The sequence below is a fragment of the Echinococcus granulosus genome (genome assembly GCF_000524195.1).
Source record: "Echinococcus granulosus chromosome Unknown EG_S00005, whole genome shotgun sequence".
Classification (NCBI taxonomy): Eukaryota; Metazoa; Platyhelminthes; class Cestoda; order Cyclophyllidea; family Taeniidae; genus Echinococcus; species Echinococcus granulosus.
The window spans coordinates 981,160-997,820 of NW_020170385.1; the positions used below are offsets into that span (position 1 = coordinate 981,160).

The following is a 16,661-nucleotide window of genomic DNA, read 5'->3' on the forward strand; positions in this document are numbered from 1 at the left end:
TGTTCATGCATGTTTTTAACACGCCAAGTACATTGAGGTTGAAATCAGTTCAATCTACTCCATTTATACTTAATGACCTTCAAATCGGGAGACTGACTTTCCAGAATCAGCTTTCCAAAAGTTGATCCCCATGCGGCAGTAAACGGCAGCCTCTTTGTGCGTTGGTCTTACGTTCAGTGATTCCACGGCGCATTATTGTAGTATGAGATGGCAATTTGCAACCGCCCTCCATCTCAAGCAACTAGCTTCATGTGCAAAAGCGTGCGCACTGTTGTCATCGTAGTTAAGCTACCAGAACAAGTCTTTGAATCATAACATTCTGCTTAAACGAACTTACTTTCCTTGGAGCTATGGCCGAGCTAAATAAATCCACTTGCGCATACCCACCACACTGTCAACTCATCTACCGAAGGCCAAATGAATCTGATCTCCGTATTTGTATGATTAGCTTTGCGATTTATACAATAGCTTTTCCCAGCAAGTGTATTTTGCTAGTCTTCCGCCTTCTTGAGTAGCCACTAGCACAACATGCCCCGATTTTCGTGAGTTATGCCAGTTCAACATACAATGATTGAGCTAAATGACACATGAGACTACCACACCGCGGGGGAAATATGGGAGCTATCTATAGCCACAATTTAGTAAACTTACTAGTTTCTGTTCTGATAATTATGTATTGGCGAAATTCAGGTCCCGTTGTGAAAGCGGTTTACGAAGTAAACTACTATTTTTGGGTCTCGAGATAATGCATATTACAAAGATGAGCCTTACGTTCAAAATAAATTTAGCATCGGTGAAAGGTTTTGACGGTGGTTTGGGACGCGAAACTTCGAATGCACGATGTCAATGCTCACTGTGATCGGATAGAGAGTGGTGTAGAAGAGTGAATAAACTCTATTTAAGTTGCGCACTGGCAAACCGTGTTGATGAGGGAAAAGCAATGAAGAATGGTGTTAAGGAGAAGTGCGGGAGAGTACGGAGGGAATATTTGACGCGCATATACACGGGCTCTGACACACACGCAGGTCAATATTTACACACACGATGAAGGGGATCTCAGTAGGGGTTGGATTTGTCGCGTCCGTTGAGGCCAAGAGAGGAGGCTGAGGGGGTAGAGTAAGAGCCAAGAGACTCGATGGAAGCGCAGGGTGCGACAGCTCGAGGCGCGAAGAAAGCCGAGAAGCGCCGATCCTCGTCACAGACGGCGTCCAGTGGGGAAGTGGCTTCATTGTCTAGGACAGCAGGGCAGCACACAACTTGACATGGCACTCAGAGCAAGCATGACTGGCACGAGACAGTAGGTTTTACATTAACAATGGCACAAAAGCTGTCGTCCTGGGTCAAGAGGATACCGAGCGAAGAACAGACGTCCAGATTCCCACTTGCAAGCACAAAGTGGAAGCCCTACTTTTGTTGCGAGTATTTGGCTTTACCTACGCATTGCTGAAGAGACTAGATATTTGGCCGAACTTATTTTTCACGTTTATTTCGATATTGTCTCAGTAGGACTAAAAGCAGTAATGTTCAGCCGGAACTGCTCATACGAAAACAGTGGACTGGGAGCAATATTTAACTAGGAAAGATAGCTTGAAACCGATGTTTAATCGCTTGTATGAATGTTGAAAGGGGTTCGATATTGTAAGTTGCAGATGCTAAACGCACATCAATATCGGTGACGAGGGGCTTTAGTGTTGTTCTCCCAAGGCAACGGTGCTACTTAAGGGAAATAGTAACAGCATTTAAAACCAATCAGTGAACTGCAACACTGTTAAGGTGCGTCCATTTAATGTTCGCTATACTTCTTGAGAAATTGACTTCTTTGTCCAGAAAAGTGTAGGTTCTTGAATCAACCAATTTCAGGAATACCGCCATCGTCGTCCACTTATACAAAACCACTCTTCCAGTGGGGGGGGGGGAAGTCAGAGGGCGTAATCCCGTTATAGCCATAAAGTATACATGCAGGCATCTGCAATTAAAATCCATTAAAATATTAGTAGAACAGGCGTTATCTCATACAGACTGATACCAGTAGCGAGGGTTACTGTGTTAAAACCAAAACTCCGCGTCGTTAGTGGAAACCAAAGCAAACTAATACAAGCGATTATGTTTGGCGAAATAATAAACAGACAAATTATAGCGGCATGTTCACAACCACCCGAATAGCACACTCTTCATTAACCTTCCATGGTACGAAGTGCAAAAATATACGTGAAAGCAGAAGCTGACAACCGAAAAAGTAATTACTACCGTGTGAGCAGGCGCAATTAGGCCGGAGGGGGACGCCGGGCACGAAGTGTCGCGAGCTGAAAGGTGGCTGCACAAGGGCAGTCGATGGAAAAACTGCATTTTCGATCCCTCCAGTGCGCGATAAGGACATGTAGGCGCCACCACGACCGCTGCCCCCACCAATACCATTCTGGTAGCATGCCGAGTCCACGTTCCTGCCTTCGCTTCTGCCGCAACTTATGGCTTTTGCAACGGAATTGGAGACATCCGCACCGCCGTTCTCGTAGAGGTTGCAATGAGACCTCAACTAAATATTGAATGACAGCATGCCAGTGGTTGTAAAAGTGAGACTATCAAATGCAATCGATTCCACAATTGGGATCGGCACCTTTACAAATCATAATAATGAACCTAGTTCTGAAGTTCGGACAAGTTTAAAGCTGAGTGTATTCCTTTGTCACATCATAAACACAAGGCCAGTTGTAAAGTATTATTTGCCTCATTAGACAATTTCGGAAATGTAATCGCAACAACAAATAGACAAGAAATTAGGTGAGAAGAATGCCTGCCATATTTGTTAAAAACGCGGAAAGGTATATAAAAGTACGAGCGTTAGAGCATAAAAAAGTCTGAAAGTACCATGAAAAATTTAACTATTTAAATACTAACCACAATTGCAGATTACAACATACAACGCCCAAATCTGACCGTAAGAAATGACGTGTGTAGCGAAAGCACTACACTACATCACAAAGTTCAAGTTAAGTGAAGAGGAAAAGTAACTGCGTGCTATAAAAGCGAGAGTACACACAAGTGCATGCATTTGGCATGGTGAAAGAATATGCGCAGCCAGCTACGGTGGATGCATAACAATACGATGTGCACACGTTCAGGTAAAGAGATTTCCAGTCAGTGAAGTGATACATGATCCACTGGATTAGTCACATTCAATAAGCTTCATTGAGGCAGGCACAGAACACGAAATGTTTTTGTATTTTTGGTGCGAGGCGGTTGTTTTATTTGGATGGCATGCAATCTGCAAAATCATCACCTTTATCTAGTAAAGGAGAAAAATAATGATTTGATATAAACAATGTCTTTGTAATGATTGAAAATCTCTGCAAAGTTATCCACCTGAATGCTACCATCGCCGCCGTGTACAAAAAGATGTTAGTACATAGAAAGTTGTACAAAAATGTAGGCGCGTAGCATACTTATCATCTCAAGAGTTTGCGTAAAAAACCAAAGACAGATTGTGTGCCTAAACCATGCAATTTAAAAATGCCAGAGTGCCAAATCCGGTTCACGTCTTGGCCACAAAAAGCATCAAATTTAAACGCTTGGGAAGAACCCAGCTCTATTTGGCAATATTTAATAAAAAAGACAGTGCAAGGAAAAGCAATCATGGCTGCACACCACTTGCTTCTCACCAGAACACAATGCGTATATGTAGGATCCACTAAGGCTCCACTACGCGAACAAATTGTAGACAATTATATCGTATTTCACGTGACCCTGCTTCCTCAAGAAAAATGTCTGCAACCCGATTAGAAATAAGCAAAATTGAAAATGAGAGAAGAATTGATGGATTATACACATTCGCATTGCTACCGTCAGCGTACAATAGGTTTACTCCTGCAAGTTATACTTAACTCGGACAACTGGATACACACGCCAAACCAGTTTAATCAAGAATGGAAGATACTATCGCCCCCTGAAATTATGCTTAATGTTCGCGGTTCCGAAAACAACCTCGCATGAAGTTAGTGAAACGCAAAAAGTGGGCTGTATAACCCGTAAAATATGGCTTCCCGCATACATCGAGTTAGTGATAACAATAGCAGGTCAGGGTTCAATAGTTTTATTGAGTGTAATTCCTTTCCGAAAGTAGTTTGTAATACAACTGGCGAATAACTTAGGGGTGCTGACTGTTTAACCAAAGCCAAAACAGTGTGTCATGCAATTCGCATTCAAAGCGACACTGCATTATAGATATGAGTTTTCCTGCATTAGTCAGGAGAATCATAGTCGGGCGGGCGAAGCGTACCGCGCAAAAACATGGTGATACATCAACTGGATATATCCTTCAAGGACTCCCCCAAAAGTGGCATACGTTTATCGGCTTCCCTGTGATAATGCCTCGATTGCCTTAATTAAAAATGGAACATCTACTAATATACTTCAAATGAAAAAAAATCGCACTAACCTACGTCTGCACGAATGAAGGCATTATTTACGACTGCAAGTGATGTATAGATTTCAGGGTGGTGTAGAGAAAAAAGTGGAAATTCGCCGTAAAAATACGCGAAGAAAGATAAAACGCAAAATTGGCATATCGAAAAGTGGCCAAACAACCAAGAGATCGAAGACTGATATCCTGGCAGAAGTTACATTCACAGGAAGTGTGTGCTTCGAGTACTGAAGGGAAGCGAAAGCGATATGAACTAAACTCTGCTGGTGCTATTTGAGTTTCATGGGCTGCAAAGGGTGAGGTGATGGTGCCGGCGCTGGCACCACTGAGCATACTACTGACCTCGGTTCCTGTCGCCTCGATGCCACCACCATGCGCCTGCGCCGTTTCTCTGACAGAGTGAGCCATCGCAACACCCCTTATAGCAGAGGCAGCGGGACTAGCAGTCAGTGTGCCAACGCTCAAGTCATCACCAACGATCCTCCCGGGGGTAGCGAGACGGTTTAACGTGCCCAGAGACGCTGCATCCTTGTTGCTCCATTTTGACGGGCTCAGTGCTCGAGAGTCACCACCTTGCGCACGCAAGGAAGGACTGTTGTTCGACTGTAGAAGGCAATTACGGAAGGGGAATAAAAATAAGTTGTGAGAAGTATGTCTTGACGGTTGACTAAACTAAAACAGTTAATATCTTTGGAGAATATCTGCTAAGCCGATTCAGGAACATGTGGCAGTTCATATTCGAGAAAGGAAAAAGGTCACCTACGGTCACGAAAAGGATAGTAAACCCCTGAAATGGTTCTTCGGAAAAGGAGTTTTAACAAGCATGTAATTCCTAAAAAAACAAGTTAACATATTGGTACCATTTCAGAAGTCATCGAAGTCCAAATAAACTATTTATTGCATGATAACGCATTTTACACGCTTTGACTAAAATTAAACAGGGTCAAAGACACTTTGGGGAAAAGAAATTGGGAAGTTTTATCTGGGGTTCTTTATGACAAATAAGCAATGCGACAGCTGATGAGTGGGAATAAAAAGGAAATGCAATAAATCATTGATATCTTTAAACATGCAATATCCAAGGTGCACCTTATTTACTACTAAAATGTTGTATTGGAGGGATCGATAAATGCATAATTGGAACAGTATTCACCAATTATCTTAAAGACAGGACTTAACCTTGGTTCCCTTAGTGATCGGGTAAAGGAGAGGCTCCACAGTGACCGGTCTGTTATCCATAGTTTGAGACAAAAATTTATTTCCCGGAATAGTCTCAGCCTGGTCATCACCAGTGGGTCCAAGCAGGGGCCGCCCACTGGCACCGGTCGGCACATTCCGCAAAAATCGACTACCATTCACGGAGGTCAAGTGGATCTGATCCCTAGCTTCCAAGGCCACATCATTTCTCTTATTGATTTCCCAACGCCTGTACATTTTTCGCTTCATCTCCTTTAGTTTAATCATCTCTTTCACTGAGCCGGTGTCAATATGACTGAAAGAGGTCAAAGATTAACTTAGCACTAAAAGAGTTTTGCACTACCTGATCCATGTCATATATTAGTTAATGTGATTGGTATGGGGCAGGAATAGACTACAGATAAGGTTGCGAAAAATTGAGAGACCAGTTTAACAAGAGGTAGCTACAGATTAGCTGTCCAAGTGAAGTGCTCTTGTAAATTTGTACTTTAAACAGGTATTCAAAAATGTACGAAAACACCATGCATGCTAAGGTAATGTAAATGGAAGCACACTCCAGTTATAGCGTTTCTTTAATTACGCAACAAAGAACACATGAAATATAGAAAAGACTGAGGACATTTTAAACAGCATAAAATCAATAAAAACTCATATTTCGCAGAGAATCAGATTTCCAATGTAGAGTAATAGTTAACTTAAGAAAACTACGCACTGAAATTCTTATTGATGTTCTGGAGTTCACGATTTGAAGCCTTAGGCCTCGCTCACTTAAGTGGTGTTATGAAACCTCTAATAACAACTAAAGAAATGACAAACAAAACACGATGTAGGGATTATATGACCTGAGAAAAACATGGGCCTACTCACGATGGGTACTCGGAGCTACAGCACAATTGAAGCCAGTGATTTGAGCAGCCAACAAAATAAGGGTTTGATTTCGATGGAAACTTTTTTGTCACCTAAAAAATTATTCAACTAGTAAGAAATCTCCCTTTTTCAGACAGGACTAAAAACAATGCAGCTTACGTGTTCATTGGTAGTTAAACCCTTCGAAAGTATGCCGACGTGAAACATGGTGAGACTGAAGACCGGCAAAAAGATCATTCCGATCAAGGTCATGAGAACAATACTGATGAAACGTGTCAAAGAAACACAGAATTGGAAGAGCCCATAGAAATCATTTGCAAGCGAGGCGATGAAACAGTTTCAATATGAAAAGAAAGTAATCTGGAAAAATAAATTGACATACACTTAAGAAGTTAACGAGCTTGTGCCAAATTTAAAGACTGTGCAGAAAAGCAGATAAAAAGACCTAACCAAGCCTGTTCTCAAAATTTTAAATTATACACACGAAATAATAGTTCTGACCGGTTTGGTATTTTTTCAAAAGGATACGCTATAATGTTTGTGTAGTGCTTCATTGGCCGCGAGGAATGCATAAGATAAATCAAAGAGACCAGAAAAACAGCCATCATATGCAATGAGACAGTAATGAGGAATGTGAAAAAGTATCGATAGTTTCGCCTGCCTATGCAATTATTGACCCATGGGCAATGGTGGTCGAAGTTCTAGAAAAAGGAATGTCTAAGGCGGCAAGACGCACACCAACCTCGACACATTTGTTGCAAGTGGAGCAGTGTGTCGATCTTGGGAGACGATAGAACCGGCAAGTACTGCACCATTTCGTGATCACCGCGCACTCTCGCACCTCGTATTCATGAGATGATGGGGCATCTATTTCATCATAGTAGTGAGCTTCTGTGTCTAAAGCTGAATTGGGGTAAAAGATTAAAAACGAAAACCGACCAACGGGAAAGTAGCCTGGATCCATGAAGGTAGTCCTAGCGAAAACGCTGACAACAAACAATGCAAAAATCATATGAATAACGAAAATTGCCCATGATGTATTCTGGGAAAATTCGAGGCATCTGTGAACAGATGAACAAAGAATGGAAGATTGGCACATTGAAACCTTAACAATCGGTTAGGAACAGGAAGCATAAAAAGATAGGAAAATCCGACGTCTGTAAAGCCCGTTAGTACTTAGAAAGGAGGCTTTAACTTGATGCCAAAATATTTCAATTATCAATGGCAACAAACGGCATTCATGTGGATTACTGGATTTGGAAAAACTGGACAAATAAACGTGTAGGGGTGAAATTTGGTTCTGAAAAGGATGAAATGCAAAAAATTCAATCATATCCCGTAATCCAGTTCAGGGGAGATAAAGAGTAGTCATGCAGAGATGAAAGTACTCGAAGATACGAAAAAGAAAATGTGTAGTTTAAGATAACATACTATTACAGATAAGATTCAACCATTGTGTAGTGAACAAAATCAGAGAAAAAAATAAGGCGAAAGTAATGTGTTCGAAGGAACAAAATCGACAATTGCGCAGATCAAGAGCTAACACCTGACAGAAATTGTGATTGAGATAGAGAATGTGGAATCGTGGACAGACCGAGGCAAGTAGCAAAAATTTACTAAACTACAGGGATTTAAAATGAAATCAACCAAGTCGTAAACATAGTGGGGTTCCAAATTTCACAAATGACTTACATGAAAGTGAAATAAATCGTATTCAGAACAAATAGTAAGCCCCAGGAGGCGAATGCTGGCAGCAAATCTACAAATTTCATTCTGGTTTAACGATGTTTCAAAATTTCATCAGAGATGTCGCCGTACAACATCCCACACGTGAAGAAACTACACAGCACCACAGGATTTCAAAAAAGGCGGTGTTACTAAGATAAGTACAGTTACGAAGCCTAAAACCAATGTAGTAAGAAAAAAGTTAGGAAAATGCACCAAAGAGTCTTTTTATATCTCATGAGCGCTAAATGGTTTACCACAGTCCTCAAATTATGGGATGGGAGATTCGTAAAATAAGTGCCTCCATCGACATCTCCACTCCCACCAACAAGATATACCTTTATCCCCGTAGTACTTCGAAGACTTGACCAATTCAGTGTTTGTGCAAGCAGATACTTAAAACTCTGCAGACTGTACTTCCGCTTAGCGGCATGGGACCGGAGAGACGGCTTTATCCTCCCAAAAACCTTCGTACGTTATCAGCATATTTTTTCACTTCTACCACAACTTCCTGTGAATTTAAAGGATTCTTAGGAGGCCACGTTTAAATAAATACTTGAGACAGATTCGGCACAAAGTGCTTTATAGACTCCATTCGATACCATTTACAAACATTAACTCAAAAATAAGTAATAGGATGGTGATGGCAAAGAGTTATAATTTCTTTTGTGTGTTCTAAAAAGTAGAAAAGCTATTAATGAAACTAAATTAGGGAGGACTATATTTATTTCAGCTATGGTTAAAAGGCAGACTAGACATCTATATTAAGCATTCATTGCAATACACTGGCTTTTAGATATCTCAGTCTCGGTAAAGGGCCACTTTATGGTTAGGCCTTTGCAACTTTGCTAAATGAACTGTCTTCTAGCCAGTGCCAGTAGTCTCAGGCCCCTCCTTATGCTATGTACTTATATTCTGCCCATGTACAGTGTTTACTGTAGTCCTTATGGTAGTCTTGGAGCCCCACAACATAGCGGTCAAGCTATGAATTTGCCATTTTTTTATTAGAGGTAGTTTAATAATGTGCCACACTTGTCAAAGTTTTTTGTTCATGGTGTTTTGCAGTTTTTATTGCGAGAAACTTAATTTTTTCATTTTGTGTCTATTTATCAATATTCCATCTTAAAATTCTTTTCATCTTATCAGTTTTTTTGTCATAAGTTGCGCATTTTGCCCTAAAAATAAGATATATTCAGTTGTTTGCCATCTAACCGAGTACTTTGTTCTCCTTAAAAATCCATTTGAATTATTTGCTCTGCAATATGTTTTACCTAACCAACACTTTTTTCCCATTCAGTTCTTCAAGGTTTCTGCCAGGAGGCTCTGGCCCCTTTTGTGGGTTCGTCTGTTTATTGGACGTCCCTTCCGTGGACTAGGTGTGTTTTTTATCTTGTGCCTATTTTGAGTTGTTTTTGTTTTGAAAGTGTCGCATTAGACTTTATTTGCTTCAGAGTTTTGTCAGTTGTCGTTAGTTTTCGTCAGCATGTTTCCTGTACTGACTGGCTTTTTTGCGTAATGTTCGGTCTTAGCCGTACTGAGTTTTCACCAGTTATTTGTTTTGTATTGTTGTTTGTAGGGTTTCGTCATAATGAATTCACAAACCCATCTTTTAGGCCAAAACTTTATCAATTTATTTAATATGGTGCATTGCTTTGCTGTACGTGTATTTATTACTTTCTTAGGTATCCTTCTTGTCTACAATCTATGCTTTTTCACTTCGCCTTTGTTTAGGCTAATCCATCGAGCAGGTGACTTTTAAATAAATTAATTCGTGGTATTTACGTCGTACTGTAAGACTTCGACATTCTGAGACCTTTTTTCCCCGTGGGAACTTTTTAAAATGACGGTGCTCTTCAGTATTCTCCCAAACACGATGTCTTACTCCCTTGTTGATATTTTTCTGGTAATGCATTTTTTCTCACGTTTATAGCTCTGTGAGTCAGCTCTTTTCCCCGAGAAAATAGATTTTGCCCACTTTATATCATACGATGTGGTGCTTTTTCAAATCTTCAGCGTGGTCTTAAAATGGTTCCTAGATCTTCTCTTTCCATTTTAAAGGTATAAGTTTGCATTGTACCCGGTGTTTTGGCTCCGCTTGCCATCTATACCTTCATAGATTTGAGTTTTCAGTAATTGACTACTTTTTTCATTCTCACAAATCTGTAGGTCTTAAAATTCGCTGTGTGCTGTTGAAACTTGCACGAGATTGGTGCGATCTTGAGTAAGTTTTATGCAGCAATATAATACTCTATGACGGTTGGGCGAATATATGTTGCGTTCTTGACGTTTGGTGTGGTAAAACATCTAGTTTATCCCCATTAATCATGGAGAAATGTTCATGTGTCCTGTGATGACCTTATTTTATTTGCACTAGTGGCGTGGGTGTTGACAAGGTACAGCTTTTGAAATTAAGATTCTGCTGTATTAAGTCTGCGTGTTTTCACCTTTCCTATTGTTTATTACATGGTCTATGGTCTTGTTATTGGGATGGCGAAATTTCCAACGGTCGTTTGACAACTTATTCCTAAATAAAATATGGGTTTTATGATTAAAAGTGCATTCCATACCATTAACAAGAATCCATTCTCACAATAAAGTCCTCAAATGTCCACTTAAACGACTAAAAATTAGGCTTGCTGCCCTATAATTTCGTAAAATCAATATTTTATTGATTATACCACTTGTATAGCGGTGGTTGTGCTGGTCTTTAGTGTATTTGTTGCTATAGGAAATGGCAGACAGACACGGCCTGATAATACTTTTAGACGAATTCATTAATACCCAACGGGATCACTTTGTTTGTTTCCTACGTCTCCATGGTTCAAAGTAATTTACAGACAATTTTATATTTATTGTATTTTTGAACTAATTTAATTTAAATAGTATTTTAAAGTCAGGACTTTAAGTACTTGAACCCACTTGTTTCCTTTGTATAACATGGTATGTAGTCACTGATGTAAAACTTGCAAAAATTTCCCTGTTTAGTAATATTTTATGATATTTGATCGCCCTAAATTCATCGTTCCGATGTGCTTATAGCGACAGCATGGGTTTTAGCACAGGCACATATTCGAGATACTATTTCAGTAATGGATTTAGAAAGTGTTTAGAATCAAGCGAATACTATTCGTCACTTTAGGGATTTACTTATATACATGCAAATTATCGAAGTTGATTTATGATTGTAACTGTCTCTGACAATTGTAGTGAAGTTGAACATAAGTGCTTTTTTGTTGTGATCCCTCTTCATTTTAGACTACTAAAATGCTAGTATCACACGTTCGGTCTTTGAGACGTCTTCATATCCGTGTGTGGTGAAAGGCTATCATCAAAAGAGGACTAAAAATCCCTCACTTTCGCATCTACTCTCTTTCCCTGCCTGCCATTGGGCTACGTGGACTCCCGATAGCCTGTGCGATGAAGACTGTGATGCAACTAGGAAAATCCACTCAAGAAGACGTCTCTCTCATCTTGGAAACTTCTCTTCCATCTTTCGTAATACTTGACCCAAATAGTGGTGATGTTCTGCAAATAGGATGGGCTTATACTGGTTTAGGCATTGCTACGCTGTGCCTGATTGTCATTCTTATCACAGTAAGTGAATTTTTTTTAAATACCAATCACTCTTCCGTTGATTTCATGATTTAAAATACTTTTAGAGCATTACTAGTGAGGTTTGTTGGAAATACGTATGGCTTTGGTTTTTTTTATAACTGTTATACTTGGCCTAGACATAGAACAATCATAATTCTTTCTTATCAAATGGTCGCAATTTTTAGTAGTGCGTGGAATTTCTGTGCTGCGATTTCCCGCACGCATAAGAGTTAACGTCTCATGCATAAGCCATTTCTTCTATTCAGCCAATATATTTTACTAATGGGAATATTAAATAATAAAGCAATTTGAGGTGCCTTTCGTTTAGCAACGTGGAAGTTGTGGATCGGTGTGGCAGGCTGTCTTTCAAGTGATTGTGCTATGCAGGCGTTTTTGTTAAAACGCATAATTAGAATTGAGGCAAACCTAGAGCTAGGTCGGTTTCCTTAATAATTAACCCCGATTTTATTATTGGCTTTATTTAACTCCCTAAATTTCCTTATGTGTGATACGTTCAGAGTCACAAAAATCATTCAGAAATGTTCTTTTGGGATAAAGCAACGTGATTGCGTCCTTTTCTTAGTCTTTGGGTAACCAAACTATGCTGAATCTCTGTGCAAATTCAAAGCAGGGCCTTAGAATTCTTAACAGTTATTAATCATATTTTTGGGGTTTTGTAAAACTGCTAGTTTCTTTCACGGAGGAATTTGATATTGCGCAGTTGTCTTCGACTAAATTCCCTTATATGGAACACCCGACAAAGGGGACACACCATCATTTTCACCAATTCATTTAGTCATTAGCTAGATTATGTGCAGTTTCTGTCTCCCCAACCATACTCGCCTCCGTGACGCCATGTAAATGATTTGTCAATCTTTTTTTACCATGATCGATTGAACTTGTCAGTCTCCGTGATCCATTTTGCTGATTCATTTAGGATGCAATAAGCATTCTGATTCGTTATTCACCTACATCGGACAGGACTGTATTTTGTCCGGCGCAAGGGATAAGAATTCCTTGGCTGTTTTCTAATAGATTGTCTCATTTCAAAAGATTTGCTCATTTCATTCTTGTCAGCTGGCTGCTTAAAATGCAACGAAAGTTATATCGTTGGATTGGGTATAGTTAAGTACTGCATGCTCTGCTATAATGTCGATAAAGTCAAATTTGTTTGCGGTTTGTATCCTCTATTTTCGTCCTCTTGTATACGGTCCTGAGATAACTGAAGTGTTGTTATTTCTACAATACATTTGCTTGGTTATAACGCGTGTCACTGAATTATATTCCCAGAGAATACCTAATATCACGTTAGAAAAAGACATCTGACCTTTGAACGCGTCCATTTCTCACGGTTCATGCTCTAGTCTAGGTTTTTTTGCGTCGAAAATAATACTGTAACTTAGGTCATACTGCTACGTGCATTGGTATCTGGAAGCTTTAAAACAGTGCTTACAAAATCCACGGGAATGGGTACTGATTTGCGGCCAAGCAACGAGAGATTAGCGTTTTTTGGTGCTTGGAACTAATAAAACTCATTATAGGTTTCATTTTTAAGTGTCGCTTACTTCTGCCAAAACAGTTGCATTTTAAGCTCTTCCACTGCTTCTGATGATGGAAATTTGTTTGAAAGTAACTTTTGGAAGGTATTTATCTCAGACAATGATTTAATAGGTTTGTTTCATTAACTATAAATTCTAAAAAAAAATTGCCTTGAAGTCGAGGACGATGGCATATGCTATAGTTAGATAATACTGCATATCATGCTGGATACCTATGTTGCTATCACTTTTTCAAATAATGGAGTGCCCTTTCATTGTTTTTGAATGCTTGCTTAATGATACTTTCTTTTTGAGGTGGATGATGCTAGCTCCAAAAAAGTTGGATGCTATGTGATGATAAATTCAATATAGTGTTTCCTTATTAGAAGCTACCTCAGGTTTCTGCATGCGTTTAATTCCTAATGATCTTTTTTGTGAGTTTTGCCTACGCTGTTCTAAATGTTTCTCTTATGATACGCGTAGATCTTTTTATTTTGTTAAAATAGTCCAAAAAGTGCTTATCAAGTTTCCGAAGTTACTCGCTTTCCTCATTATCAACCATATAATCAATTATCACTTCAATCCCTACGCACATTTTAGAGAGTTAAAACGTCAAAATGTGACCATACTATTATCTTCAGATTTCCCTTCTTACTATTTTTCACTGTAGTGAAGTGCTACTGAATTAATTTTGGGTCTATAAATCCATTTTACTCCACTTGAACCCCACAATATCCAAATGTATATCACAAGCGCTCCCATAATAGACCCATTTTCCTGTTATCCACTTCTCCATTTTATTCTATTAGGTACTGTGTATTTATTAATTGTAGATGTTTATCGTATAGAAGTTATGACCCTTGCACCGACTTCCAGATGTTGACACATTTTACTGGACTCACGAACGGTGAAAATGTTTAAGTTCGAAATTCGATTTGTACGCTTTCGTACGGGGAAACCATGCGCACACACGTGGTTTCACAGGTTGGGATGTGATTATTTATGTGAATCTGCAAGTGAATGCGATAGCGTGAACTTTTGGCACCTAGGTATATTAGTGCACACTTTCCGGATTATTATAATTACTCTATATGATTGGTGTCCTTGACAGGCACAACCTCTAAACGGTAGAGCGAATACAAAACATTCAGAGGGCAATGTTGGTCAATCGCTAAGCATTCACTTCATGCTTTTTAACTTACAATGCATTTAACCTGTAGGACTATTTATACCACTTTTTAAGTTTTCATCTTCATACCACGGCCGACCTACATTTTGGTCCCTTCAAAAAATTACTTTTAATAGCATTTCGTGCCGCTCAAGGGTAGACACAATTCTTGGCGGTATTTTTTACCGTCCGTTAAGCAAAAATCATGTCATCGCAGATCACATTCTTGGCCCTTACGGGGTGGTGTCAGTTCTATTAAATATGTTCAAGAATTTTGATTCTTTGCATATATCAATATAAACCATTTATAATGAAGGTCAGAAGACCCTGTGAAAATACCAATGTTATTCTGGTTTTCATGCATTTTGTCTTAGTAAACCACTTGTGTTGTTGTGATGTCAATATTTTAGACGTGCCGTCCATCAATACATAAATACATGCTCAATTGATCCTCGTTACAAAATCACTTATGACCCGATTTAATACCTACTACTTTTGTTGTAAAGGGACGTATTTAATTTAGGACCATGCAATTCGATTGAAGCTGTCGAGGTATGTTGGCTGCAAATTTAGCCCAGATTTCTTCGACGCTCACCTGGAATTTGCGCCTTTAATCTGTCGGACACATTTAATAAACTTTTTTATTGTGTGCTTACTTTCGGGTGCATGCACATCACAGCCGATCGCTCAAAAGGCTTTCGATTGTTAAACTAGTTGGTTGATGAATTGAATCTCGTGAAGAGCATATTTTTCATTGGTGAAATGCATATTGTGCTGTGGTGTTTTTGTCATATTTATTTCAGTGCTTCCAAATCAGGTAATGGCATGACTTTTTCCACATAAATTTCCTCTCTTAAAAGTCCATTCAAGTCAGTGCTATTCCTTGCTCACTTGTTTGGTTGATGCTTCTTTTCCTTAGTAGTTGAGGCAATGTTTTTATCTTTTCCTCTTTCTTTAATCGAATGGTATTTGTGTAAGCTTAGCCATCAGCATATCCAAAGTTTTGATATGCCTTCCTTCTGCTCATGATAGGAGAAGTGTGATGTAATTCATGCTCAACACAGAAGCATTTTTGACAATGCAGGAAGTCATTTCGAACTAAAATGCGGATTTTTCGAAAACAAGCAATTATTTTAAATTGGCCAGATTCCCTGATTTTCTCATGTTTGTGTACGATTGATTTCCCAAATTTGCTGTCAACGAACACCGAAATAATGGACCGCTGTCAGAAATCAACAAAAAAATTATCCAGCCATGGATCAACTCCTAAGAAGTATCGTACACCTCGTTCAAATGCCCTTTATTTAGTGGAGTTTCGTAAAACGATCTCAGAGCATGATGAAGTTTGGTTATCAATCCCTAAAGTCGTGCTTCATCGAACAATTCCTGCTATCTCAACAGATTAAAGCACACCTTTGACTCAGAACATATCAAGTATGAAGCAAAGTGCGTTACTTCTTTCATGCTTCTCTTTGTTATTAAGATTGATTCGAGCATTTGGGAAATGTAAGTCGTTTCCAACGAAATCCATGATAAGTGGACGCGATTATTGGAAACGGTGGTGATGGAGTCGGTTATCAGACGGAAGTGTTTTTAGCTAAGTGAAACTACTTAATAAGTGTAGATGCAAACGTCTTAGAACGATTATCAGTAAACTTTGAACAATGTGATCTAATTTCTAAGAAAATGGTTACGTGACAAATTTTTCACATCATATAGTGTGCACATTCACAGGTTGATCACCCCCATTGGAGTCTGCTGTGTTAATTACAATTTAGGAAAAATTATTTCTAGTAGCATTTTAAATGTATGTGGGTGATTTTGTGGGTTGGGTGCTTTTTCTCAGCAATATGCACATAAATGACTGCTACCATTCCCATCTATCTGAAAAAGAATCACATTAACGTAACCACCATGGGCTCCTTGGAGTCCTGGTGTGGTGAATTTGATTGAACTTGGCAAGCTTTCATTTTAGTCACAAGACATTTATTGTGGCTACGTGCATAGGTGCAACACATATCACGTTAAGATTTAGCATTGAAAAAACGGAGTTGCACATGATTCACCAGTGTACCGGTCAGCTCCGCTTTTGTTTATGCTGCAATTTGTGTCTATTTCATATTTCCTATTTGGGACCCGATGTACCTTTGGGTCA

At 39.2% G+C, this 16,661-nt stretch overlaps 1 protein-coding gene across 1 annotated transcript; it reads right to left on the minus strand. All coding sequences in view use genetic code 11, as the record gives it.

Moving 5' to 3' along the window:
- Positions 1-1,056: 1,056 nt before the first annotated feature.
- EGR_01368 (putative palmitoyltransferase ZDHHC5) lies at positions 1,057-8,253 on the minus strand (the record flags this gene model as incomplete). Its single annotated transcript, XM_024490617.1, has 7 exons — positions 1,057-1,232; positions 2,248-2,533; positions 4,646-5,020; positions 5,597-5,909; positions 6,983-7,182; positions 7,224-7,542; positions 8,174-8,253. 7 exons carry the CDS (start codon positions 8,251-8,253, stop codon positions 1,057-1,059), a joined length of 1,749 nt encoding a protein of 582 aa, XP_024354941.1.
- Between the last annotated feature and the right edge of the window lie 8,408 nt (positions 8,254-16,661).